The 27034-nt window shown below is 36.0% G+C and overlaps 4 protein-coding genes and 1 pseudogene across 5 annotated transcripts; all 5 read right to left on the reverse strand.

Moving 5' to 3' along the window:
* Window positions 1-1005: 1005 nt before the first annotated feature.
* Window positions 1006-4472, reverse strand: LOC114733011 (putative receptor-like protein kinase At4g00960; annotated as a pseudogene).
* Window positions 4473-5627: 1155 nt separating this feature from the next.
* On the reverse strand, window positions 5628-25646 carry LOC114733001 (cysteine-rich receptor-like protein kinase 10). 2 transcript variants are annotated; one of them, XM_028920418.1, is made up of 8 exons: window positions 25642-25646; window positions 7930-8730; window positions 7602-7739; window positions 7376-7497; window positions 7079-7289; window positions 6696-6930; window positions 6200-6350; window positions 5628-6077 (listed from the first exon to the last, which is right to left on the reverse strand). In XM_028920418.1, exons 2-8 carry the CDS (start codon window positions 8696-8698, stop codon window positions 5772-5774), a joined length of 1932 nt encoding a protein of 643 aa, XP_028776251.1. In that variant the 5' UTR covers window positions 8699-8730; window positions 25642-25646; the 3' UTR covers window positions 5628-5771. The 2 variants fall into 2 exon arrangements, with proteins under 2 accessions (XP_028776251.1, XP_028776250.1); XM_028920417.1 differs by lacking the exon at window positions 25642-25646 and having other exon boundaries at window positions 7930-8910.
* LOC114733002 (putative receptor-like protein kinase At4g00960) lies at window positions 11140-14544 on the reverse strand. Its single transcript, XM_028920419.1, has 7 exons — window positions 13719-14544; window positions 12984-13121; window positions 12770-12891; window positions 12484-12694; window positions 12129-12366; window positions 11607-11757; window positions 11140-11463 (listed from the first exon to the last, which is right to left on the reverse strand). Exons 1-7 carry the CDS (start codon window positions 14473-14475, stop codon window positions 11158-11160), a joined length of 1923 nt encoding a protein of 640 aa, XP_028776252.1. The 5' UTR covers window positions 14476-14544; the 3' UTR covers window positions 11140-11157.
* Window positions 16726-19970, reverse strand: LOC114733005 (putative receptor-like protein kinase At4g00960). Its single transcript, XM_028920421.1, has 7 exons — window positions 19169-19970; window positions 18876-19013; window positions 18648-18769; window positions 18287-18497; window positions 17893-18133; window positions 17591-17741; window positions 16726-17226 (listed from the first exon to the last, which is right to left on the reverse strand). The coding sequence occupies exons 1-7, from the start codon at window positions 19968-19970 to the stop codon at window positions 16891-16893; spliced, it is 2001 nt and encodes a 666-aa protein (XP_028776254.1). The 3' UTR covers window positions 16726-16890.
* Window positions 23472-26305, reverse strand: LOC114733006 (putative receptor-like protein kinase At4g00960). Its single transcript, XM_028920422.1, has 7 exons — window positions 25510-26305; window positions 25235-25356; window positions 24984-25151; window positions 24649-24859; window positions 24261-24501; window positions 23961-24111; window positions 23472-23813 (listed from the first exon to the last, which is right to left on the reverse strand). Exons 1-7 carry the CDS (start codon window positions 26303-26305, stop codon window positions 23472-23474), a joined length of 2031 nt encoding a protein of 676 aa, XP_028776255.1.
* Window positions 26306-27034: the final 729 nt, after the last annotated feature.

Raw genomic sequence — 27034 nt, forward strand, 5'->3', positions numbered from 1 at the left:
CTACGAGGTGGGAGAGAGAGAAAGCAATGTATCATCTGTGAATTTCTAGCCTCTTACATGCCACATCATCTTGTGTCATCATACTTAACGGCGTGTGGGAAAATTATTAACGGAAGGATTGATTTCTTCTTTATTCAATAAATTATAAGGATCCAACAAAAAGAATAAAAGTATAGGGACCTGATTCAAAATTAATAAAACTACAAAGATTGCCAAATTAATTTTTCCTTTGTTTAATCATATGCATGTGTGAATTACATCCATCCAACCACTTTTGCAAGACCATCCACTGGAACGAAGTAATTACTCACTTCCCAGGATGTGTAACAGTAAGGTGTCCATCTCTCTGTTTTTTCTTTCTCTTTTTTTTTTTTCCCGTTTGGTAATTATCAAGTCCTGATAATGGTAGCTAGCAAATCCATGGCCAGAGTCGGAGAGGGGTGTGTAGCGTGCAAGGTTCTTTTTTTGTTTTTTTGGCCCATTACTATGCTTGCTTTTAAATTTTCAATGTTATTGTTACTCTGGGTTTGAAGGAGCATCGGATCATCCTCAAGACTCGTTTGATCAGATTGTCATAAAAGTGAGTTTGTGGCTGCTTCTTGTTGTTTGTTGTGGCCCCAAGAGAGTTGTTCTCCATTTAAGAATAGTTAATTGTTTTTTTAATTTTCTCGACATGTAGGCCCTGGGATGTCCCTCTCGAGTAGTAAACTGATAGCTTCAATGAAATCTGAAACATCCATTTCCGCAGCAAAAGGGGAGAAAAAAAAAAAACAACACTTCTTAGTTTATGTTCAAAAGTCATGTTCCCTTGTTAAAAGACCATCTCTCAGACACACGTACAAGCATCAACAAAGACATCACTCCTGGGAAGTCCTTCACTTCTCACATCAATTTAGGCGTTTAATTGCTCCATCATTCATTGCATAGCACCTACTATCACAAATCATGCAATCCAATTTATTTCTAAGAATGAGATGAAGAGAGATTGAATCAATGTAAAATTGGCAGAAGTCTTGTACTCAAACAAGAAAAGAAAGATAACCCCTATTATCAAGCCTGTGTAAAATAAAGGGGAAAAAACTATGTATACACAAAACTATATTGCGAGCTGAACATTCTTCATTTACAAATGAACTGAATTAGAACAAATAAAAATAGAATCTTAATGTTCAGGATCACATATACATACATAAAACTACATAACTTTCTTTTCTTCGAAACTGCAACATTCGCTTGTCCTTTGCAACAGAGTGTAGACAGTAATTCCATAATCCTTCTAACGAGGAAATGGCTGAGAGATCGATGCTTCATTCAATGATGCTTGAACAGATTGGTTTTTGAGTTCATTCAATGTTATTGCCCCTGAATTATACTCTCTGGACCTGCTGTAGGAAAAATTTCTACTATTCATGTAGGAAGCAGGTTGAGAAGGCAAAGGAAAGGTAGCAGAGTAGCTGTTAAGCATGACTTCAACTGAAGCCATGGTTGGTCTGTCAGCTACATCATCTTGAACACAGAGCAATCCTATGTGGATGCATCTCATTATTTCATCTCTTGAACCTCCCATAATTGCGGGGTCCACAATACTTGTGGCTGTTCCTTCCCTCCACTTTCTCCATGCCTGTAAATTAAAAGATATCACAATAGAAATTTCAGCTTTTTACTTCTACAAAAATTTCTAGCCATATGCTTCCAAAGAAAAGGAAGATAAATAATGCAAAGCTACACTTACAAAGCTGACTAGATTCTCTGCATTCTCGCCTTCAAAAACCTCACTATTTTTACGGCCAGTTACAATCTCTAGAACTAGAACACCAAAGCTAAAAACATCCGTTTTTACTGAGAATTGTCCATGCAGTACATATTCAGGGGCCATATATCCACTGCACATATTTAAGGTGTCATGCAATAATTAGTATGGAAAAGTTCAATTAGATATAAATGTAAAAAACTTTTCTCTAATTGTCTTGGCACTAAAGTTTTTGGATAACTTTTTGGTCTAAAAATATTGGCATACTTACAATGTTCCTACAACTTTACTTGTATTGTCTTGAGTTTGGTCCCTTCCAACTAATCTTGCCATACCAAAATCTGATATTTTGCATTCATCTCTGCATCTAAAAGAACGTTACTTGCTTTGAGATCACGATGAATAACTCGCAAGCGAGAATCTTCATGAAGGTAAAGAAGTCCTCTAGCAATGCCTCCTACAATTTTGTATCTTGTTTCCCAAGATAACTGTGCACGCTTGATTGGATCTGCATATCAAGCAAACATATAATCTTTTGAGCTGTTTGGAATATGTGTAAACCTATATAGGCTCAGCAGACGTGGTGTATTAGACACAGTCCAATCGAGAACAAGTGTTGACTTACCAAATATGAAGCAATCAAGACTTTTATGGGGAATAAACTCATAGACTAGTAGTCTTTCTTGCCTTTCTAAACAAAAACCAAGTAGTCTAACTAGATTTCGATGCTGAAGCTTGGCTACTAACAGCACTTCATTCTTAAATTCTTTATCCCCCTGGGAAGAATTCCCAGACAACCTTTTCACGGCAATTTCTTGTCCACCAATAAGCTTACCCTGAAAATAGTTAGAGATTGATGTTTATGATTCATGACCAACTATCGTGGTGTCTAACCATTTTGGCCAGAGCAAGACATGGCATATTTTCGACGTAGCATTGTTATCATTACCTTGTAAACAGGTCCAAATCCGCCTTGTCCTAGCTTATTTTCTTCAGAAAAGTTATTTGTGGCAGCTATGATGGCATCATAGTTCAAGTGCAATGTCTCAGATGACCTCATTTCACCGTCAGCTTCAAATTCATCATCTGAAAATGACTTTAAAGTGAGCTACTCAACTTTGTGGAAAAAGCACATTGTTGCGGAAACTTTAAGATTTATGCTAATGATTATGTCTGTGTTTTTACTTATTACTGATTGTAATGGAATCAAACATACTTTAACAATTGGGGAAAAAAAGTATTTTATTATTCCTTTTAAATCATTGGTAAGTAAAACTTTAGGAAATTACTTTACGCCCTCATCCATGGCATTTTGTGACCTTTCTACCGTTTCATTTCACAACGTAACAAAGGATGCTTAACTCAGCAAATCTCAGGAGACTATCTTGACTTACTTTTGATATGTTTCCGCGGTTTCCTCATTCGTAAACAGATGCAGACAAGGACGAGCAAGACAATAACGGAAGCAATTGGCACAACTATGGCAATTATAGTTCGTGATGTGTTGCTCTTTCCTGCAAAAAATACGATAATTAAGATGTTCAGAGAATTGAGGATAATAAGACAAGGAAACCAATATGAGCACAGCAAACAGAGGAAAGGCCACCATTAACAAGATACTACGTATCCGGCATCTAAATTTTCAGCAGACTGCTCATCATTCCTCCCATCAGATGAAAAACCCCAACAAGAAAAAGGTCGTCAAAATTATATATGATGGAGCCCTATTAGATGCTATTAGCTTGATGCTTTTTGTGTAAAAAATTCTAAGCATAAAATGAGAGGTACCTTCTGATGGTGGTGTTGAATCACTGGTAGCGTTGAAGAAGCGGTAGTCTTCATATCTAAAATTACAGCTTGGTCTTAAAATTCTACCTCCAATCTTGCCACCAGAACATTGTGGGAGTCCTGAGATTGCCTCGACCAAGCAGTCACTGCACTGATCTGAAGATAGATCAGGTGTACACTGCACGAGACCATACAGAGTCTGAAAGTCTGGGCCTTCAGCGTTTGCTGCAGCAAACTTACGAAGAGAGCTCCCTGATGAAGCCGTCCTACTTAAACCATCCAGCAAATTCCTTAGCGCTTTGTTGAACTGATCCACACCTGTTGCATTCTTAATGTTCCACATGCAAAAGGAAGGCAAATTTTCCACGGTGTTAAAAATTGAACGGTTTGAATAGCGTAACATGCAATTGTCATAGAAACCAATCGCCTCCATCTGATTTGGACAGAGCCGGGTGAGGAGGGTTCTAGAATCATTGAGGCAACTGCGGCATATATCTAAGGCAACATCTCCTCTGCACAACCCTATTGCATTAACCTTGTCGGAGTTTTGGCCATAAGAGAAGTTGTAGAAGCCATAGTCAATTTCTGTGTTGGAAGCAATATTGGACAAAAGAGTATTGAGGTTGGTCTGGTAGGCACTATTAGCAGTGTAGTTGCCATTACCCTCGTTACAGTAATGATACAGGAACTCAGGCTGGGCAGTGACTTGAGATATGAGTATGGGAAGGATACAGAGAAAGGAAAGCATTCTAAGAGAAACCAAAGCCATTTCTATGGTTGTGATCTGGAGGAATGGCTTGTAAGTGGTAAAATATGGAACATTAGGTGGGAAACTAATGATCAGGCCTGAGGGATGGCTGATTGAATAGTATGTAGTCCGATTTTGTTAAATACCTTCCTTGAAACATTCAAAACCGTGGCTTCGGCATAAACATAAACACTTAATGTACAAATCGAAGAAGAAAATTAACTTTATGGTTTTGGACTTTCTTCTCTAAAGCTCAACCGGCCAATTTAATCCAAGTTCTAAGCATAGGTTTGACTGAGCACCTGCGTGTTGGCATCAATAAAACCACATCTGATTAAAAAAACACGCTGACACCTTGGATGGTTGACCAATACAGCTCGGGACACCGATATCTGACATTACGGTTTGAAGCTGATAGTGACTAATGTAGCTGCTGAAACCCGAAACAGCGTTTCTTTGGTCAAATCCGACATATTCAAATAGTTAACCGCAAAGCTGGACTTTTTCTCAGCAAATTTGGTAGGGGAAAATTGCATATTCATTGTTATTTTTGTTTTAGTGAAGTGTAATAAAAGAAAACGATTGAGACCGAAGTGGTAGCCGACGAAATTTGAGAAGCAGCACGCAATAAAAGTCAAGGCTTTATTTTAATGTTATCTTGAGAATCTGGCCTTCGGGGAGAATGGAGCGATCGTTTTCTTCCGGGCCCCTGGTTTCAGCTGGGCAGGTCAGCGACCCTTTTTTTTAATTAAAAAAAAAACTAAAAGGGGAATAAATTGACAAAAAAAGAAATTATAAGCGGCACATAATTACACAACTCGTGACTTCCAGGACAGCGTGGCTACAAGGCTTTTGATAAGGTCAGCGGCTTTAAATTGTCAGTAATTTTTTTTCTTTTTCTTTTCGCTTAAAAAGTCAGTATTCAGCGGCCTTTTTTTTATTGATAGGCCTTCAATTTTCTTGAAGCTGATCACTTTACTTGCACAAATCGGCTTTTGAATTAGTATTCTATTGAGCATTGAGCAACAAAATTGAATCGTTCGTACATTAAAACCACTGAACTTTTATGTAGCCGTATTTTTATTCTCTCCAGAACCAGCAAGTATTTGATATTCCATTTTATTATCAAAATTTAAGGATTCAAAGTCAGTAAACAAAAATTTCAAAACTTTGTTTTTGGGTCTATATATGATTGGTATATTGAATTGAGTTATTTCTAATATTGTCATAAATTATTAAAATTATAGAGCTTTTAAGTCAAACACATAATATTTAAAACTATTTACTTATTCATTATTCAATCAATTTTGCAAAGAATCATTTCTCCATGCCTGAATCAACCAACTAATAATATTTGATTAATTCACAATAATTCCAATGAACTCAATGACAGAGAGACCTGTTCTGTACAAAAACTTGCTGAGAGAATCATCCAACACGGATAAATAAACAAAGCATATTGGTAGAAATCGACCTAGAGTCATATCACCGAGGGAAAGAATTAGTGATGGACAAATCATTTACGGAGTATAAACATGCAGAGCCTGAACTGGATTCCCCTGCCATTCCATTGTTCATAAAAAATGCTGGTTGTCGAGGGAGAGGCAGATCGGCTGAAGGACTACTAAAATATGAAACAACGTTTGCCATTGTGGGTCTATCATTTGGATTTTCTTGGACGCATAACAAACCAATCTGAATGCACTTCATGACTTCGTTATGTGGGCAAGCTTCTTTTAGAATTGGGTCCAGGATTTCTAATGGTGTTTGATCCCTCCACTGTCTCCAAGCCTGCAACATGTTTGTTGAATCAGATCTTTCAGTCTTACTTTTGTTTTTTTTCTTTATCATCTCAATATACAATGAAAATGATGAAACTTGCATCAACAGAAATATCAGAAATCAGTACTTACATGACTGATAAGGTCATCAACATTATGTGAGTCAAGCGATCGTGCATTTCTTTTTGCACTAATTACCTCCAAACTTATGACCCCAAAACTAAAAACGTCAGACTTTTCAGAAAATTGTCCATGCATTGCATATTCTGGAGACATATAACCACTGCAAAAGAGAATATTATTAGTAAAAGCAAAATTAAAGTCTCATTTTTATCAATGAATAGGCTTTAGTAAGCATAATCTATTTATGATATTTCTCAAACAAATTGTACCACTCATGAACAGTCTAACTCATTCTTCAAGCTTTATACAACACAAATCACAGTAGTTTTTTCTCTTTTATTTCTAAAATTGCGCCAAGAGGGTCTTGGGGCTTTGCTTAAAACAAGTGGAATCACTTTTAAAAAAATTATGTTCCTAAAATGGCCCTTATTTCTAGCACATTTAGATCACACACAATAAGATTAAAAAGAATATAAGGAGATAGAAAAGCTTCGGAGTCACTCACTATGTTCCAACTATTCTTCTTGTTTTCACTTGACCATGATCTATAGCAACTATCCTTGCCATACCAAAATCTGAGATTTTTGGATCCATGTTATCATCCAACAACACATTACTAGGTTTGAGATCGCGGTGTATAACTTTGAGTCTTGAGTGCTCATGTAAGTAAAGAATTCCTCGAGCAATTCCTTCCATGATTCTGTAACGCTGAACCCAACTCAGTGGTTGTCTTTGAGAATCTGTAAACCGTAAGTCATTCAAGTAATCAGAAGAGAGGTGCGTATTTTTCCTTCAATAAGTTGAATCAGATTAATAAATGCTTCCTTTTCTTTTTTTGGTGAGAAATAAATGCTTCCTTTGACAAATGAATGAAAAGAAGTTCCATACCGAATAAAAAATAATCAAGGCTTTTGTTGGGCACATATTCATAAACAAGCATTTTTTCTTCTGCTTCCAAGCAAAATCCTAATAAAACCACTAGATTCCTGTGCTGAAGCTTGGCTATGAGCAAAATCTCATTCTTGAATTCTATTGAACCTTGTCCTGAAGTTTTAGAGAGCTTTTTAACAGCTATTTCTTGTCCGTCTCGAAGAACACCCTGAAATTATGGCTCCTCTCTGTGAAGTTTATTATAAGAAAAAAGAGTGTAGATAATTAGATATGTTTTTTCCGACATTGCTTTACCTTGTAAACTTCTCCAAATCCTCCTTGGCCAATCCTGTTCTGGTGTGAAAACTTGTCTGTCGCTACTTCAAGCGTAGCCAAACTAAATTGCAATGACTCCAAAGCGCCGGTTTCTTTCCCAACTGGACCGACATAAAATTCACAAGTAACAATGTTTAGTCGTTCATTCTTTTCATTAATTTGAAGAGCGTGAGATTTTGTTTGTCCCCCCCCCCCCCCCACTCACAATGTTCGCTTAGAGTAGTTTTGTAACTCTTCCTTGATCTGCCCAGCAGGAAATAGCAGCCTAAACACGAGAGAATTATAAAAACAAGAGGAAGGATAACAATCATGGCGATAGTTCCTGATCCATATTTCTTCTTTCCTGCATAAATAATTTCCAAGAAAAATATTCAAGCTTTTGTAATTTAAGAAGTTAAAAAGAAGAAAGCAGTCATAACAAATGTATAAAAATCCTTGTTTTGACCATAACAGGTACAGAAATAAAACGGTCTTGTTTGTTTGCACATATTTTGCTAAAATTTAAAGAATTGGTTATGAAGAAGGTAAATTACCTGGTGACGAAGTGGTTGAATTGTAAAATTGGGACAGCTCGTATCTCACATTACAGGTTGCAAGCAGAACTCTCGCGCCTTGTCTTCCCCCACAGCACGACGGAAGAACGCCGACAGCATTCTGCAAACACGTCTCACATTGTGGGGAGCTCAGTTCCCCCGAGCATTGCGCAAGCCCGTACACCGTCATCGACCTCGTAACCCTCACTTCCCGAGTCCCGAATTTCTTCGCCGTCTCTGAATTAGCAGCTTGTGTCCCCAAATCATTCAACAATCTGAACAACGACTGGTTGAATTGGCTAATGTCAGTGTTAGATACGCTTTTACCGTCTGTCAAATTCGTTCCGGGAACAACGCTTCCAGACTTGAAGTACGAGTTGGTGAAACGCAGCGTGCAGATGTCGTACCAGAGGACAGCCTCTGTTTGGTTAGGGCATCGGGAAATGATGTCATTGGCGGCGGCAGCAACGCAGTCTCGACAAGTGGCGATGGCGATATCGCCGCGGCAGAGGTAGTAACCGTTGACGGCGAAGGGGGTGCCGGCGCCCATGGCAGTGTCGTAGGAGCCAGAGGAGTCTTGGGAGGCGTTGGAGGAGAGAGAAGAGAGGAGTACATTAATATTACGTTGAAATGTGGAGTTGGGTTGATACGTGACCGTGTTGTTGCAGTAATGGCCATTGTAAACGGGAGTTGCGCGAGCTGGGGTTGCCAAGAATGTTGCGAAAAGAAACGTCGTAAGGGAAAGAAGAGAGTTTGTGAACAGAAGCATGGTGGGAATATAATAATGGAGTCTCTGTTTTTCTTAATGTTTGTTGAAAAATGAAGATTGAAGGGAAGAAGGAAAGTGGCCAGGCCATGCACAGAGATTATGAATGGGAACGAAGGATCAAGTTTTGACAAGTCCGAACTCTGAAGAGGGAAGACGCCGTAGAAATGGCGATTTTGACAACTGACGAGTCGGGTGGAGTCTCCCTTGGCGGGCCTCTTCAACACTCGCGCCGATCTGACATTTATTCATAGCACGACCGGTAAGATACCAAGACATTCATGTACTCTTCCGGTTCTAATTATAAGACCCAATTAATTTATTTGAAGAGATTAATAAAGTAAGTTAAGTTGGTTATTTATAATAAATAAGTGTTTTCATTCCTAAAATATCCTTGCTAATTAAGTATATTGGCTAAAACTATTATTATTAGAAAGATTATCTTAGAAAAAAATGCATAAATATAAGAGACAAAATGGATTAGATCTTATAATTAGGACCAAATAAAAAATCAAATTGGGTCTTATAATCAGGACCAGAGGAGTATTAGATTTTTCAATCAAATTTAAGCATTGTTATGAGGGATAAATGAAAAACTTTTTATACTTTATAAACTATATATAATTTGATTACTTGCAAGAGATTTTTATATACATAAAGCCATAAGAAATGCGAACTTTGAAATTAATTGATGGACATACATGCATCGTGTGTGATATAAATAATTAAGTAATATTACTAAGCAGTGAAATTTGGTAAAAATTTTATGCTTTATATTAATACTAATATTGATTGATATTTTTTTTTTTACCAGGCTAATATTGATTGATATATACTAATGATATTAAAATAATATCATAAATATGCCACTCAGTTTTAAAATTATACCATGAGTGACAAGAAAAATGCAAAGAGAATTATAAATAGGAACCAATTTTGATTATTAAAAAATTATCTTAAATCTTGAAATTAGTTTGGTCCTTTTCTTAAAAACAAAGAAAGAAAGATGTAATGACAAAACTGATGACATCGAAGAGGAAGATCTGCACAAGTTTTCCAAAACAGAAAATAGTCATGTGAAGGGAAATTACGTGTTGATACCAAATTTAGTACTAAACTGTAGCGGTGAGGCTAAAGACAAATATCTGCACAAGATTTTTTTTTTTTTACAAAGAAGAAATATATAGATACAAGAGCTCTGGATTTTTAAATATTTATGGAGATGAACTTATGAAATTATAATGTTGCAGCACCTGTAAATTTTTGAACAGGTTATACAGATATTTATTTTTCGCCCCACCCGTCACCCCTGTAAATACAAGTTATTAGTGGAATGAAAAGAAAAATTATGAAGGGTTGTGGCATGTTCATCCTATAAAATTTTCACCGAATGTAATTGGTATTTTAAAATTTTGGTTGGCATATTGTTCCTTAAAAATTTAAAAAATTAGTGAAATATTGTCCTATAGGAATGTTTAACCAACGTTAATTGTTACTTGAATAATTTTGAGAATTAAAGCACCATTTTCCCCAGAAGTCCGTGACAGTGAGAAATTATTATTTTAAAATTTTGATGTGTATAAAAAATCTTAAGATTTTCATTGAGGTATTATTTTTGAATTATCGATATTCAAATCACAGTAAGAATTCAACAACTCGTTATAACTCATAATCACAGGACGATTAGGACTTTAGGTTTTTTGATACTACTGTTTGTAATGATCCTTTGAACTAATGGTATTCAGTTTTTATTTAAAAAAAAAAAAACAAGATTTTGAGTTGGATTTTGCCTTTTGTCTGTTTGCCAACTTACAAAGTGAGGTCCTAAAGATACGTGTCCTTGGCAAAATTCTTGCAAGCAACAAAGTGGATATTGTAAGTGATCAAGTGACTTACTGCCACGATCTATTGAAATTTAGCCCAATTCATCTTAATTCATCTCTCCCACCTTGGACTGGTCTATACTGTCCACAAGCAAGTCGATACTTGCTCATGGTTAAAGCCTGGGCAAGCCTAGACCTGCTCTTGGATATGTCTGAAGTCAACTTGCTGATGGACAAACTAAAGGCAAATACAAACATTGCCCAAAGACAAGTTCGGGGACCACTCCAGGCAAAGTTGATTATGCAACCGTGCAAAGTCTCTAGTTAGAATTCAAAAATACGAACTAGTTTTAAACATTGGAAAGAAATTGTCAGATTTTCTTTACTAGTACGTATATAAGCTAAAAATATTGCGTCAACTAAAAATTTAGAACACCAATCACTTACTAGTGGAAAACAACAAATTTCGGGAGCAAAAATGCTCTGGCCCTTATCAAAATTGCTCAATTAACCATCAACATTAATCAACAAAGTCAGTCCCGGAGCGATTTCTCTATACAAATTAGCTCAGCGATTGATTTTCCCTATACATCCAATAATGATAAGCAAATCATAATGTTCATAAAAATCGACCTAGTGTCACCGAGGGAAAGAATTACTGATAGACAAATCATTTACCGAGTATAAAGATCTAGAACCTGAACTGGATTCCCCTGCCATTACATTGTTCATCAAAAATGCTGGCTGTCGAGGTAGAGGTAATTCGGCTGAAGGACTATTAAAATATGAAACAACGTTTGCCATTGTGGGTCGATCATTTGGTTTTTCTTGTACGCATAACAAACCAATCTGAATACACTTCATGACTTCGCTCTGCGGGCAAGCTTCTTTTAGATCTGGGTCCAGTATTTCTAACGGTGTTTGATCCCTCCATTGTCTCCAAGCCTGCAACATTTTAGTTGAATCAGATACTTCAGTCTTGTACTTTTTTCTGTTTCCTTATCATCTCAATACCCCATCAAAACAGTGACACTTGCATCCACAAAAAGAAACATAATCATCCTAGAAAATTAGAAATCTGCACTTACATGACTAATAAGGTCATCAACACTACGTGAGTCTAGTGATCGGGCATTTCTTTTTGCACTGATCACCTCCAATGTTATGACCCCATAACTGAATACATCAGACTTTTCAGAAAATTGTCCATGCATTGCATATTCTGGAGACATGTAACCACTATCAAAAAAAGAAAAAATGTTATCAGCGGAAGCAAAATAAAAGGGTCTCACATTCGACAATGCTTAGGCTTCAGTAAGCATAGTCTTAATATGGTTAAGAGTATCTTGGGGTTTTGCTCAAACTAGGGGGCTTGAAGTTAAATTGACGGACAGAGAAGATATTCCTCGTCTAAATTGAGCCAAGTCCCTTGCATGTATAAAGTTTACTTTAAAAACTTCTAACAAGCCCAAAGAGATAATTGAAAAATTAGGATTAGTTATATATTTTTACAAAACTGCTATTACTAAAACAGTCTTTTACTTCTAACATATTTACATCACATATAATAAAATTAAGATGGAGGATATTTAAGTTTTGGAACCACTTACTATGTTCCAACTATTCTTCTTGTTTTCCCTTGATCATCATCTATAGCAATTATTCTTGCCAAACCAAAGTCTGAAATCTTTGGATTCATACTATCATCCAATAACACATTATTAGGTTTAAGGTCACGGTGTATAACTTTAAGTCTTGAGTACTCATGTAAATAAAGAATTCCTCGCGCAATTCCTTCCAAGATTCTATAACGCTGAACCCAGTTCAGTAGTTTTCTCCTTTGAGAATCTGTACATGACACGTCGTTCAGGTAGTAAGAAAGCAGCTGCATAATATTCCTTCAATAACTTGAATCAGATTAATCAAATGCCTCCTTGAACAAATAAATAAATAAAAGTTTCATACCAAATAAAAAGTAATCAAGGCTTCTGTTGGGCACATATTCATAGATAAGCATCTTCTCTTCTGCTTCCCAGCAAAATCCTAACAAAGCCACTAGATTCCTGTGTTGAAGCTTGGCTATGAGTAAAATCTCATTTGTGAATTCTATCGAACCTTGTCCTGAGCTTGTAGAAAGTTTTTTAACTGCTATTTCTCGTCCGTCTTGAAGACGACCCTAATATTATGTCTCTTCTTAGTAAAGTTTAGCATAAAAAACAAGTATAGATATACTTTTACTACATTTATTTACCTTGTAAACTTCTCCAAATCCACCCTTGCCTATCTTATTCTGCTGTGAAAACTTGTTTGTTGCTGCTTCAACTGTAGCCAAACTAAATTGCAATGACTCCAAAGACTCGCTTTCATTTCCAACTGGGCCAACATAAAATTTCACGAGTAACAATGTTTAATTATCCATTCTTTTTATTAATTTGAAGAGCATGAGATTTTATTAAATTACTCACAGTGTTCTCTGAGAATAGTCCTATGACTCTTCCTTGATCTTCTCAGCAGGAAATAGCAGCCTAAACATAAGAGGATTACAAAAACAACAACAAGGATAACAATCATTGCAATTGTTCTTGATCCATATTTCTTCTTTCCTGCATAAATAATTGCCGGGAAAAAAATTCAACCTTGTGTAATTCAAGAACTAAGAAAGAAGAGCGTAATCATCACAAATACATAAAAAATTACTTTTAAGTGGGCGATTGTCCCAGGCAGAGGTATATGAAAAGAGATTATCATGAGGAGAATATAGCAAAGCTGTTTACTGAACACTCAATCAATGATTATGCACCCACTCATCCTCATATATATACCATTTGCAAATCGCTGAACCGTAAAATTTCTGAAATGCCAAAAATTAAGTACTCTATGCCTGACCTGTATCACATGAAAATTCACTCCATTAAGACCACTTAGTCTTATGTTTATCCATAAACTCTCAAGAGAATTTATTTGGTTCAATCCTCTGCAAGTTTTCTTCATTTGAAAACGCAATTAATTTGAACAAATAATCTTAATTGATCCGGGAAGGACTTGAAAATCAAATCAATAACACATAATATATAAAATTCTCCAGATACATTTAGCTGGAAATCATTGTTCTCACGAAACACAGAAATCAAACAGTCTTACTTGTTTGCGCTCACGTTTGCTTATATTCATAGAAATTAACTCTGAAGAAGTTATGTTACCAGGTGACGAAGTGGTTGAATTGTAAAACTGGAACAACTCGTATCTGACATTACAGGGCGAAAGCAGAACTCTCGCGCCTTGCTTTCCCTCACAGCATGCCGGAAGAACTCCAATGGCGTTCTGCAAACAGGTTTCACATTGTTCGGATGTCATTTCCTTCGAGCATTGCGCAAGCCCATACACAGTCATCGAGCTCGTAACTCTCACTTCCCCTGTTGCGAACTTCTTATCCGTCTCCGAATTCGCAGCTCGCGTGTCCAAATCATCCAACAATCTGAACAACGACTGGTTGAATCGGTTAATATCGGTGGTAGATACGCTCTCCTTATCCGTCAAATTCATTCCGGGAAAGACGCTCTCAAACCGGAAGAACATGTTGGTGAAACGCAGCGTGCAGACGTCGTACCAGATTACGGCCTCAGTTTGGTTAGGGCATCGGGAAATAACGTCTTTGGCGGCGGCGTTGACGCAATCGTGACAGGTGGGCATGGTGATATCGCCGCGGCAAAGGAAGAAGCCGTTGACGGCGTAGGGCGTGCCGAAGCCCATGACGGTATTGTAGGAACCAGAGGAATCTAGGGAGGCGTTGGAGGTGAGAGAAGAGAGGAGTACATTAATATTACGCTGAAATGTGGAGTTGGGTGGGTACGTGGTCGTGTCGTTGCAGTAATGGCCATTGTAAACGGGAGCTGCGAGAGCTCGCGTTGCCAAGAAGGACGTGAAAAGAAGAAGAGGATAAATTTTGAAGAGAAACATAGTCTGAGAACGAAAATAGTAACAACGGAATCAGTAGTTTTCTCAGCGATGGTTGAAAAATGGCCATGGAAATGGATTATGAATGAGAGTGAAGGATCAAGCTTTGACCATACTGTAAGTGGGAAGACACCAAAGTGGCGGCCAGAGCTGGTGCCTTTGACGAATGGCAAGTGGGAGTCCCGCCTGGCGGGCTTGATATGATAATATTTTGGGAAAATTCAATAACGTCCGACCAAGGCAATTAAATATAAAAAGTAACTAAGTCTTAAAAAATTTTGGTTATTTAATTCATTATCATATTATTTTTTAAAGTATGTATTGATAGCTGAAAGAGTAGTTGATAACTATCATGTGGTAGGTATTAATAATATATTTTTCTTTTTTTTTTGATAAAGAGGGAAAATAAAACTATTCATCTACATTACAAGCAGTAAAATCAAAAGCATCTGTTGAACTTAAAAGGTGGAGTCCAGCCGGAAGGGATAGAGCTCTCTTAGCAAGGTTGTCAGCTTTAGTGTTGTTCTCCCTCCTTGAATGACCGACTTCCACAAGCCATTCTCTCTTAAGCAAGTTCTGACAATTCTGAATCAATTCCCAGTTCTCATGAAGTTCTGGTGCACCATCATTTATCAGTCTGACTACTTCTAAAGAATCACTGAGTAACAAAACTTTTCTGTGACCCAGTCCCATGCACACTTGAGCCCAATAAGGCAAGCCCACAACTCCGCAACCAAAGGGTCGCCGTCTATCATACTGAACATAAAAGTTTCTTGAATTTGATGATCCGTGTTACGGATAGTCCCTCCACAACCTGCCTTCCCAGTCCTCTGCGAGAAGGCTCCATCCACTTGGACAGTAATGGTATCATTGTCTATCCTTTCGGTATTTCTTTCCTCATGAACAGTGGCACCACTAATATTGACCCTTCGTAGTTGAACTTTGGCCCTGTTGAAGCTTGACATGATTGCTCGAGCTTTGCTAATAAGTTCGTGAGTGTGGGTCAAATTGTTTTCAAACACTCTCTCATTCCTTCGTTTCCAAAGGAGCCAGCAAATATCCACAAAGACCTCCCTCCAGGGGCCATGACTATCCCCATTCTTAACAATATATTTTTCTAGTGCACCATAAAAATATAATGCATGAGTAGTTAATATCTATCGTAATAATAATTAATTATTATACCTTAAGTTGTTAATAACTACACTTTCAGTTGTTAATATATATTTAAAAAAAAAGACAATTTGATAATTAAACAAAATAAATTTCTTGCAATGAGATCCATTGAAACTTCATATTAATTTAATAATTTTAAGAAATTTTTTCATATTTAATTATCTTAGGTGAGGTTTTATTGCAATTTTTCTTAATATTTTTTAAATTAGATTTCTCCGTTAAAATTAGACACGTAATATGTGATTACGTGCATTTATTGTCCTTCTAACCAGGTCTTATGCATTTGGGCCACGCTCGGGCCACTGGGTCAGAAAAGTTTATTGAAGTCAATGGGCCTGATAATTTTTTGGCCCAATAAAATGTGCCTGACTTGACTCAATAAAATTATATTGACCAACCATCTCAATATTCTGTCTGTTATCTATAGGGACTATGTCTAATAAAAATGATTAGTCTTATATTTATTATCCAACAGTATTTTAAATACGATTGTCTCTAATAAGAGAATGCCTATGCTTTAGTAAACCAAAAAAAATTCTGTTCTCTACTTTTATTATCTTTTACGTGTGGAAAACGCTTGATGGATGCACAGACATTTGTAATGCGTTTATAACGAAAATATTGGTAACTTATATAGAAAATGAGCAGTTAGAAAACTTCAAAACAACGATGGCAAAAAAAAAAAAAAAAAGCTTAAAAACAACCTAAGCATACCTAGAACACTCAATTGCCACAAAATATATACTAACATTTTACTTCACATCAAACATGCTGTACCGTTCTATATTAAATATAAGATGATAAAGTCCTCCATCAAATAATTTGATAATTATAATAATTACATATCAAAATAAGTCAATCATTTATTATTGAGAGCAAAACGTTGCCAACTCGTCTAATAATAACTTGATCACAAGTTGACATATAATATAGTACAGAATAATGAACTCAAATAAAAAACTCAAAACTGTTGAGTGCAAGTTAGACCAACTCCCGTTTTGTCCTCGGAGTATGATTATGATAATAAGTGCAGTTAACTGGTTTTATAAAATAAAGTAGTAATTAATTACCATTGCTCAAGTCATGTACACATTTGCAGCCACTATATATAGAATAATATCTGGACGACAAGAAAACAGAAGGCATATATTCTTCTTCTTGTTTTTTTTCCCCAAAAATTTTCCTGAGGAATGATCGATTTGACGCGATTATATGATGTTGAAAGCTTCCAACTCACATAAACTATCGAGGGAAGAAAGTAGTCTTGGACATGTCATTGATGGAAGAAGGTGTGGAATCAATGGAGGATTGTCCTGAACTGCAATCTCCATCTACCATGTTCGTTGATTTCCCAGCACTGTACCTGAAGAGCGCAGGTTCTCTTGGAAATGGCAAATCAATTAATTGGGTATTGAGGTATGAAACAACTGTGGCCATTGTGGGTCTATCATCTGGGTCTTCTTGTACACACAATAACCCAATTTGAATGCACTTTATGACCTCAGTGTGAGAGTATGATTCTTTAAGGTTTGTGTCCAGAACTTCCAGTGGGGTGTGATTCCTCCATTGTCTCCATGCCTGAAACAATGTCCCAGATAAGGTAAGATTTACGTTTGTTCATTGTGATACTTTTCACTTTTCCTGTTATATATAGTTTAAATGGCGAGAAAATCTAGTGCTTCACTTATTTTGATGCCTTTGTGCTTAGCCCTTGCACTTTCTTTCCAGGGGCAAGGAATACATAGATATATATATTATACAACACTAAATAAGGAGTTATGCATTGCACAGAATTTCAGATTAAAGCAGATTTATGACTCGTTATTAATAAGGTCGTTTGTCATGAAACTTATGTGCTATGGGTATATAGAGATCTACATGGATAATTTATCTAACAAATATATCAAAATTTATTTAGCAAATGCGAGAGTTTAACACTCACCTGACTTAAAAGATCTTCAAGAATCTTTGACTTGGGGGATCGAGCATTTCTTTTTGCACTAATTATTTCTAGAATTATAACTCCAAAACTATATACATCTGATTTTTCTGAAAATTGTCCATGCATTGCATATTCAGGAGACATGTAACCACTGCATAAAGAAAAACAAAATCAAACTATATCAAAAGTAAGATAGAAGAAAATAATTATATTTATGAGGAAATAATTATTGAAGTTTTAGGTAACTTTAAACGCATTTTCTTTGGAAATCATGAAAGAGGATAAACGTAGAGTACACTCACTATGTTCCAACAATTCTACTAGTACTTCCTTGATTTTGATCTATAGCAACTATTCTTGCTAAGCCAAAATCTGATATTTTTGGATTCATTTTATCATCTAATAACACATTACTAGGCTTGAGATCACGGTGTATAACTTTGAGTCGTGAATGCTCATGTAGATATAGAATTCCTCTTGCAATGCCTCCGATGATGTTGTATCGCTCAGACCAATTCAATATCCTTCTCTTTGGATTAGAATCTAAAAATTTACCAAATAGTCATTATTATGGTTTAGAAAATGCATGAGTGCTATATAAATCATAAGTTAAAATCAAATTAAGTAAATATGTACTACTTTTCCAAATAGAAATGCTAAGCTTCAAATGAAGGTAACACAGAAGTTGGTCATTACCAAATAAAAAGAAATCAAGACTTTTGTTAGGCACATATTCATAGATCAGCATTTTCTCCTCTTCTTGCAAGCAAAATCCAAATAAGGCAACCAGATTTCTATGTTGAAGCTTGGCAATAAGTGAAATCTCATTTTTAAATTCCACCACACCCTGCTTAGATTTACTTGAAAGTTTCTTAACTGCTATTTCTCGTTTATCTGGAAGCGCACCCTGAAAACATAAATGTCAACAATTAGAACTTAACATATGCATATATATATATTTGCCTCCCCAAAAAACCAAAGAAAAGGCATATAGCTAGATAGCTAGAAAATAAAAGATATGCATTTCCTTTTACTATTGTTAAATTCATTGGATCACCTTGTAGACTTCCCCAAATCCACCTTTGCCTATTTTGTTAAGCTGTGAAAAATTGTTTGTGGCAGCTTCAATTGTAGCAAAAGAGAATTGCAACGACTCTGGAGCGGTAATTTCTTCTCCATCTATTATATATAGACAATATATATAAGTTCAGCAACAAATCTTTTAACCAAAGAAGAATGGCTGTTTAAATTAATGAACTTTCATTTGGAAGCATTAATTACTTACGATTTTCATTAAGTACTGCAGTCTTATGCTTCTTCCGTATTTTCAGAAGGAAAGCCCCTCCCAAACACAGCATCATAACAGCAACCGAAACTGGAACGACAATTAGAAGAATTCTTCGCGTTTCATTTTTGTCCTCGCCTGCGTAAATAATTTCTGGAAAGACTTAGTTTCCATCATCTAAAGCATCAGCAAGATGAAACCAACCAGCAAGATTAACCATACAAGCATTAATCGATTGCTAGTAAACTCATGGTTGATTTCTATCACAGTTATGACTAGATACATTTAATTACCTGAAGAAGGAGACAATGTTACTGCAGGTCCAGGTGATACAGCCGTTACATTGTAAAACGGATATAGTTCATATCTGATGTAGCACGAAGCAAGAAGAACCCTCGCCCCTTGTTTTCCCTCACAGCAATTACCGAAAATTCCAATGGCATTTCGCAGACATGTTTCACACTGATCACTGGTCAAGTCATCCGTGCACTGCTCTAAAGCATACAGCGTCGTCACCGGCGAGCTCGATAATATCGCTTGGCCGACGGCAAACTTCTTCACTGTCGGTGGTCTCGCAGCCTTCGTTGTCAAATCAGTCAATAAGTTGAATAACGAGACATTGAACTGTTCCAAGTCCCTGCCGGAGAATCTCTTGCCGTCGTCGAGGTTTACTCCGGGTGTGACGCTGTCGTACCGGAAATACTTGCCAGTGTAACGCAGCATGCACTGGTCGTACCAGATTATGGCCTCGGTTCGGTTAGGGCAACGGGTAGTTAAGTCCTTAGCAGCGGCGGTGACGCAGTCTTCGCAGGCGGTAGGGGAGATCACGTCCCCGCGACAGAGGAAGAGGCCGTTGACGGCGTCGGTGGTTCCGAAGCCCATGATGGTCATGTAGTAGCCGCCGAACTGGGAGGCGTTGGAGGTGAGGGAATAGAGGAGGACGTTGAGGTTTCGTTTGAATGTAGTGTTGGCGGGGACGATGGTGGCGTTTGAGCAGTAATGAGCTGTGTAATTAAAAGAAGCTTTGCTTGTGATGAAGAAGATGGTTAGGAACACCAAGAAGGAAGTGAATGCACAGAATTTGGAAGTCGCCATTTTTCTTTTGGCGTTGAGTTCTGATGTGTTGTTGCAGAACGAAATGTGACGATGATATTAGATTTTGTGCTATTTGATTATGTGATGGAAGCAACTGTGGGATAATAATAATCAAAACATGGAAGGAATATGAAAATTAAATGATGCTCTGACTAACCACAACGACAGCTACTCTATATACTTGAATATTTTAAATATATATATCATCTTTAATTAATATTATTTTTAGTCATAAATGCACCAGTTATTATCCAGTCTAACATAAAACTAAGCTTTTAATTTCACTATTTTAGGGAGAAAAGGAGAGGAAATGTGATCCCTCGATATTAATTAATAATTGGCCGGGTATTTAATTTGGAGGAGAAGTCAGTTGTGTTTGAATAAAATAATAAATTGAATGCTTCAAATGGGGCAGAATTTCTCTCTATCTCAAAGTCAATGAAAGATTGGGAAATCCATTCGTTGTTTTGTAAGCTTCCTAAGATATTATAATTGTTTGAACAGCTCCATTATCATTCTTTTCTTCTGTATTCCTGTTACGTATACAACAAGCACATATTTATTAAGCATTAAGCAATCTATTGAATCATATTATTGCCGATTTTTTAAAATATAGTTATTCATTTGAATCAACCACGTAAAACTAACCATTACTTGTAATCAAAGGACTAGTTCTAAATCTTTAACATATTGTCTGGTCAAATCCTTCACAGCTATCCATGACAACTATAATATTGAGGTTACAGATTGTGGTTTTTGAGGAAGGAAGCTTGGCCTAATACTACTTCGATTCCTATTATGAGTTACTTTTAAGGAAAAATTGATGGTTCTTATTATAATTCACCAAATAGATGTCAATTATATTTTGTTAAGATTGTCCAGATTTAAAGTTTAATATGATTTTCTTTTTTTATTTCTTAGAATGTAATTCGTGGTTTTAAATTTTTGTAAATTTAATAACTTAATTGTCTCTTTTTTATTTGGTTCTGATATTGTGATTGGAGAAGACAGAGAGGAATTAATGTTGAGATTAATTAATTATTTGTTGGTAGGAGCTAAGTATTCTGGTTGCTTAGCCAGCAGCGAACGCCAGACAAAGTATTGGCAAGGTGAGAGTGGATTCTCACGAATGATTCATAAGCGTACGATCATGTAATTGAGCATTGGACGCATCGAATATGGTGAGGTTTTAAGATCTTCTGTTTTGTCCCCTTCTCGTTTAGACCCCAAAAACAAAATTTTGTTCTACTAATTTGTTTGTAATCCGTAACCATGATCAGAAAGGCTCTTTCTACCCTAAAGGAACTGATTACAACATGAGTTATTAGATAACGTCTCTAAATTCTTTTACTAACAAAATCCTCATGTAGTAGGATTTGCAACCACCTTATCAGAATTACAATAAGGGCCAAAATAAAAAAATTACAAAACAAGTTTCAGAAGTTGTCATTCTTTACTTTATAATTTGTTGTTACAGGCTACTTAAATTGTTATTGGGACTTTTTCATAATTATTTCTCTTTTTTGAAACTTGATTGTAATTCTCCCATTAAATAATGCAAAAGCTCGTACGTTTAAAATGGAGGAGATATTTTCATCATTACATGAAGAAAATTTTAATTCATCAAAGGTATTCAATTGATACCCTACTGAATTTGATGAATAATTACAGATTCATTCGAAAATTTCAAATAACAGTTTTTAATGAGCTAAAATAAGACGCCAGTTAAATTAACTACATAATAATGTCACGGCTAAAAAATAATAAGAAAAACGATAAAATCAAGACTCTTTCCATTTATACATTGACCCAGACCCTCAAAAATCTTGACTAAAATTTTTTTTTAAAAAAAAGGCACCCGTGATATAGTAGAAGCACAGAAATTAGTTGCCACTAACTTATTTTCTTAATATAAGATTTAGTTTTAACTGCAATCTACATATTACATTAATAAGTGTATGTAATATCTAATATGTTGTGTGTGGTATCCTATACGGTGTGCGACTGCCTCCTTTTCATAACCTCGCGCCTCCTTGGTGCATCTGATAAATAAGTAAATAATAACAATAACAATATAATATTATATATTTATATTAATTAAAATCTCAAAATCACAATTATTAAAGTGAATAAAATTTATTTATAAATCCCCATCGGCATTTTAGTCTGTCAGATCTGGAGCATAATTTCTCAGGATGCCACCAACAATGATTCGCAGAGGATGTTTGTGCCTATCTTATTAGCCTAATTTTATTGTCGGTGGCAAAGATTCTTTTAAGCCATTAAAAAACTTGAAAAACAACCTAATTAAGTACGTATATAAATACTCAATTTCCACATAAGATACCAACACTTTACATCAAGCATGCATGCTTTACAAATCTATATTAGATATATGATGATAATAAAGTCCTCCTACATTTAATAATTTGAAAATCAATCACAACTATATATGTGTAGGGTGGTTCCATTTAAAATAGTTTTAAGTTGTATTGGTGTAAATAAGTCATAATTCCCTAATATATGATATTCTTTGCCAGGCGATTCGCGGGTGGAGACAGAAAATGAAGCAGGGGAAATATTACTCACACACACACACGATTAAGTCACACGTTGCCACGTCAAACGATTAGAGTATTAAACACAAATTTAGATGTCATTTATTAATGCAAAACTCGAAAAACCTATATAACAGACATTCCTTTCGGATCTAATATCTTCCAATCACCATTTTCCATGTTGGTACATACTCTCAGATTTAACTGGAACACAATTTCTCCAGACTCTATCTATATCTCTATCTTAGCCCGCCTATTCAATGCTCATCTTATTGATGACCACTATAAACTTATCAGATTTAGACCATTTATATCTAATTTAAACGGTTTAGATTTAAAATATTTAATTATTTATTTTTAAATAAAAAATTATTTTTTGAAAGAATAATAGCTAAGAGATTATCTTTATTTTAGATCCTTTACACATTAAAATAATTATTTTGGATAAAAAAATTAAAAAAATAAATCCAGATTATCCAAATGAGATATGTACAGTCCAAATCTGATGAGTTTGTGGTGCTCATAAAAAAAATGAACATGAAACTGATTCCCCTAGCCTACCTATCAGCCTCTATTTCATTGCAGAATCTCACCATTTCCTTCCGTCACATCGTAGATTCCAACTTCAATAACAAACTTTTAAAACCTTATCTCCGTGATATATCAAAATAAGTCAATCGTTTATTCTTAAGATTGAGAGTGAAACTTTGCCAACTCGTACCTAATAGCTCTGCCACAAGTTGACATATAAGTATAAATATGATAATAAGTGCAGTTAAATGGTTTCATAAAACAAAGTAGTAATTAATGACTATTGCTCAAGTCATGTACACATTTGCAACCACTACAGAAATTCTAAATGACAACAAAAATATAGAAGGCACATATACAAGTAAATCCCACACCAAATTATTTGATATAGAAAGCTTCCAACTGACAGAAACTATCGAGGGAAAAAAGTGCTCTTGGACATGTCATTGATGGAAGAAAGTCCTGAGCTGCAATCAATGGACGGTTGTCCTGAGCTGCAATCTCCATCTTCCATGTTGGTTGATTTCCCAGCACTGTACCTGAAGAGTGCAGGTTCTCTTGGAAATGGCAAATCAATCAATTGGGTATTGAGGTATGAAATAACTGTGGCCATTGTGGGTCTATCATCTGGGTCTTCTTGTACACACAATAACCCAATTTGAATGCACTTTATGACTTCAGTGCGAGAGTATGTTTCTTTTAGGGTTGACTCCATAATTTCCAGTGGGGTATGATTCCTCCACTGTCTCCATGCCTACAGGAAAGTCTCAAATAACATAATACATTTCGTTCATTGTTCCATTCTGCTCCGTTTATGAATTATGTATATAACGGATAAGTCGATTAAAAAAAAATATCAAAATTTCATTAGAAGGTATATTAGCTAGAGTTTAACACGAACCTGGCTTAAAAGATCTTCAAAAATCTTTGAAATCGGGGATCGAGCAATTCTTTTTGCACTAATTATTTGCAGGATTATAACTCCAAAACTATATATATCTAATTTTTCTGAAAACCGCCCATACATTGCATATTCAGGAGACATATAACCACTGCACAAACAAAAACAAAATCAATACAAGAAATAATATAGAAGGAAATAACTATGTTTATGGAGCAACAACTGTTGAAGTTTTGAGCAACTCTAAGAACTCATTTTCCCTAGCATGCACGAAAAAGGATAAAGGTCGAGTATACTTACTGTGTTCCAACTATTCTATTAGTAATTTCCTGATTTTGATTTGTAGCAACTATTCTTGCTAAGCCAAAGTCAGATATTTTTGAATTCATGTTATCATCTAACAACACATTGCTGGGCTTGAGATCACGATGTATAACTTTGAGCCGTGAATACTCATGTAGATATAGAACTCCTCTTGCAATATCTCTTATGATCTTATAACGTTCTGACCAATTTAATATCCTTCGCTTTGGATTAGTATCTAAAAGTTCACCAAAGAGTATATTATTTTATGTTAGAAAATGTACGAGTGCCATACTAATGATCATTAAGTTAAAATCAAGTTGAAAATAAAAAGTACTATTCCAAAATGCTAAGCTTCAAATGAAGGCAAAAAAGTTGGTCATACCAAATAAAAAGTAATCAAGACTCTTGTTAGGCACATATTCATAGATAAGCATTTTCTCATCTTCTTCCAAGCAAAACCCAATCAAGGCAACCAGATTTCTATGTTGAAGATTGGCAATAAGTGAAATCTCATTCTTAAATTCCACCACACCCTGCTTAGATTTACTTGAAAGTTTCTTAACTGCTATTTCGCGTTTATCTGGAAGCACACCCTGAAAATATAAATGTCAACAATCAGAACTTAACATATACATATGTGCGCCGCAAAAAAAAGCATATATAGATAGAAATATAAAATATACATTTCCTTTTGTTATTGTTAAATACACCGATCACCTTGTAGACTTCCCCAAATCCACCTTTGCCTATTTTGTTAAGCTGTGAAAAATTGTTTGTCGCAGCTTCAATTGTGGCAAAAGAGAATTGCAACGACTCTAGAGGAGTAAGTTCTTCTCCATCTATTATACATATATATAATCGTATACCAAGTTGAATTTCAGCAATCTTTTAGATAAACCAAAGCAGAATAGTTTAAATTAATGAACTTTCATTTGGAACATTAATTACTCACGGCTTTCATTAAGTACTGCAGTCTTATGCCTCTTCCGTATTTTCAGCAGGAAAAACCCTCCGAGACAGAAGATCATAACAACAACTGAAACTGGGACAACAACTAGAACAATTCTTCGTGTTTCATTTATCTCCTTTCCTGCTCAAATAATTGCTGGAAAACTTTAGTCTCCATCTAAAGCATCAGCAAGATGAAACCAACCCAGCAAGATTAACCATAGAAGAACTAATCGGTTGCTAGTAACCTCATGGTCGATTTGTGGCACAGTTATGAACAAATACATTTAATTACCTGACGGAGGAGGAAATCTTACAACAGGTCCAGGTGATACAGCCGTTACATTGTAAAAGGGGTACAGTTCATATCTGATGTTGCACGAAGCAAGAAGAACCCTCGCCCCTTGTTTTCCCACACAACAATTACCAACAAAAGTTTCGATGGCCTTTCGCAAACATGTCTCACACTGATCACTGGTTAAATCATGCGTGCACTGTTCTAAAGCATACAGCGTCGTCAACGGCGAGCTCGATAATATCGCTTCGCCCACAGCAAACTTCTTCACCGTCGGTGATTTCGCAGCCTTCGTACTCAAGTCATTGAGTAAGCTGAATAAAGAGAAGTTGAACTGTTCCAGGTCCCTGCCGGAGAAGATCTTACCGTCATCGAGGGTTACCCTAGGAACGGCACTGTTGAACCAGAAAAACTTGTCGGTGTAACGCAGCATGCACTGGTCATACCAGATTATGGCCTCGGTTCGATTAGGGCAACGGGAAGTTATGTCATTGGCAGCGGCGGTGACGCACTCTTGGCAGATTGTGTGGGAGACGATGTCGCCACGGCAGAGAAAGAGGCCGTTGACGGCGTCGATGGTTCCAAAGCCCATGATGGTCATGTAGTAGCCGCCGAACTGGGAGGCGTTGGAGGTGAGGGAGTAGAGGAGGACGTTGAGGTTTCGTCGGAATGTGGCGTTGCGGATGGTGGCGTTTGAGCAGTGATGAGCAGTGTAATTAAAAGAAGCTTCGCTTGTGAAGATTGTTAGGAAGACGAAGAGGGAAGAAGTAAGTGCGTAGATTTTGGAAGTAGACATTTCTGTTTGGTCTTTTGGGTCATGATATGTTGGAGAAAGAAATTAAATGCGACGATGATATTAGCTTTGCGGAGGGATGGAATTTATAGAGTGAAGTCAAAGGTCAATGGAAAATTTTTCAAGACCCAGGAGCATTTTTTCATTTTCTTGAAAAAAAAGAGTGAATTCGAGGAATTTAATTGATATTAACTTCTTTAGAGGGGAGAGTACTTGTCACTTTCCCAGAATGTTATATTTGGCTATAGTTGTAGAAAACTTAAAAAAAATACTACCACGTACTCTTATTTATATTTTTTTTAATCAACAACACACTACTTACTTTAACCTCTAGTTAACTCGCATCAAATAACGTTTTGCTTATTTTAGGATGAAAAACTTAATCTGCAAGTCCTTATTTTAGCCCATGCAAAATCTATGTGGCAATGTGTGTGCCTGGTCAGACGTTCCTCAATGCCACATCATACTCTTGTCAGCTTAAACTAACAGAATCTTGACGGAAGAACTGGCACCGGTAACTGAATAAACAATAAGAATTGAATAAAAAGGGAAAAAAAATTATAAGGACCTTATCCAAAACTTGGTAAAACTGTAAGCACTCACAGATTAATTTTTCCTTTTAGGAATAAAAAAGAAAGAATACCTTCCCGACATTCACTATGAATGTTTTTTTTTTGGGAGAATTATATTCAAGTCCCACAGAAGAAAAATAATCATTAAAAAAGTTTCAAT

Source organism: Neltuma alba, unplaced genomic scaffold (genome assembly GCF_004799145.2).
Source record: "Neltuma alba isolate B1F8T4 unplaced genomic scaffold, ASM479914v2 tig00012961_pilon, whole genome shotgun sequence".
Lineage (NCBI taxonomy): Eukaryota > Viridiplantae > Streptophyta > Magnoliopsida > Fabales > Fabaceae > Neltuma > Neltuma alba.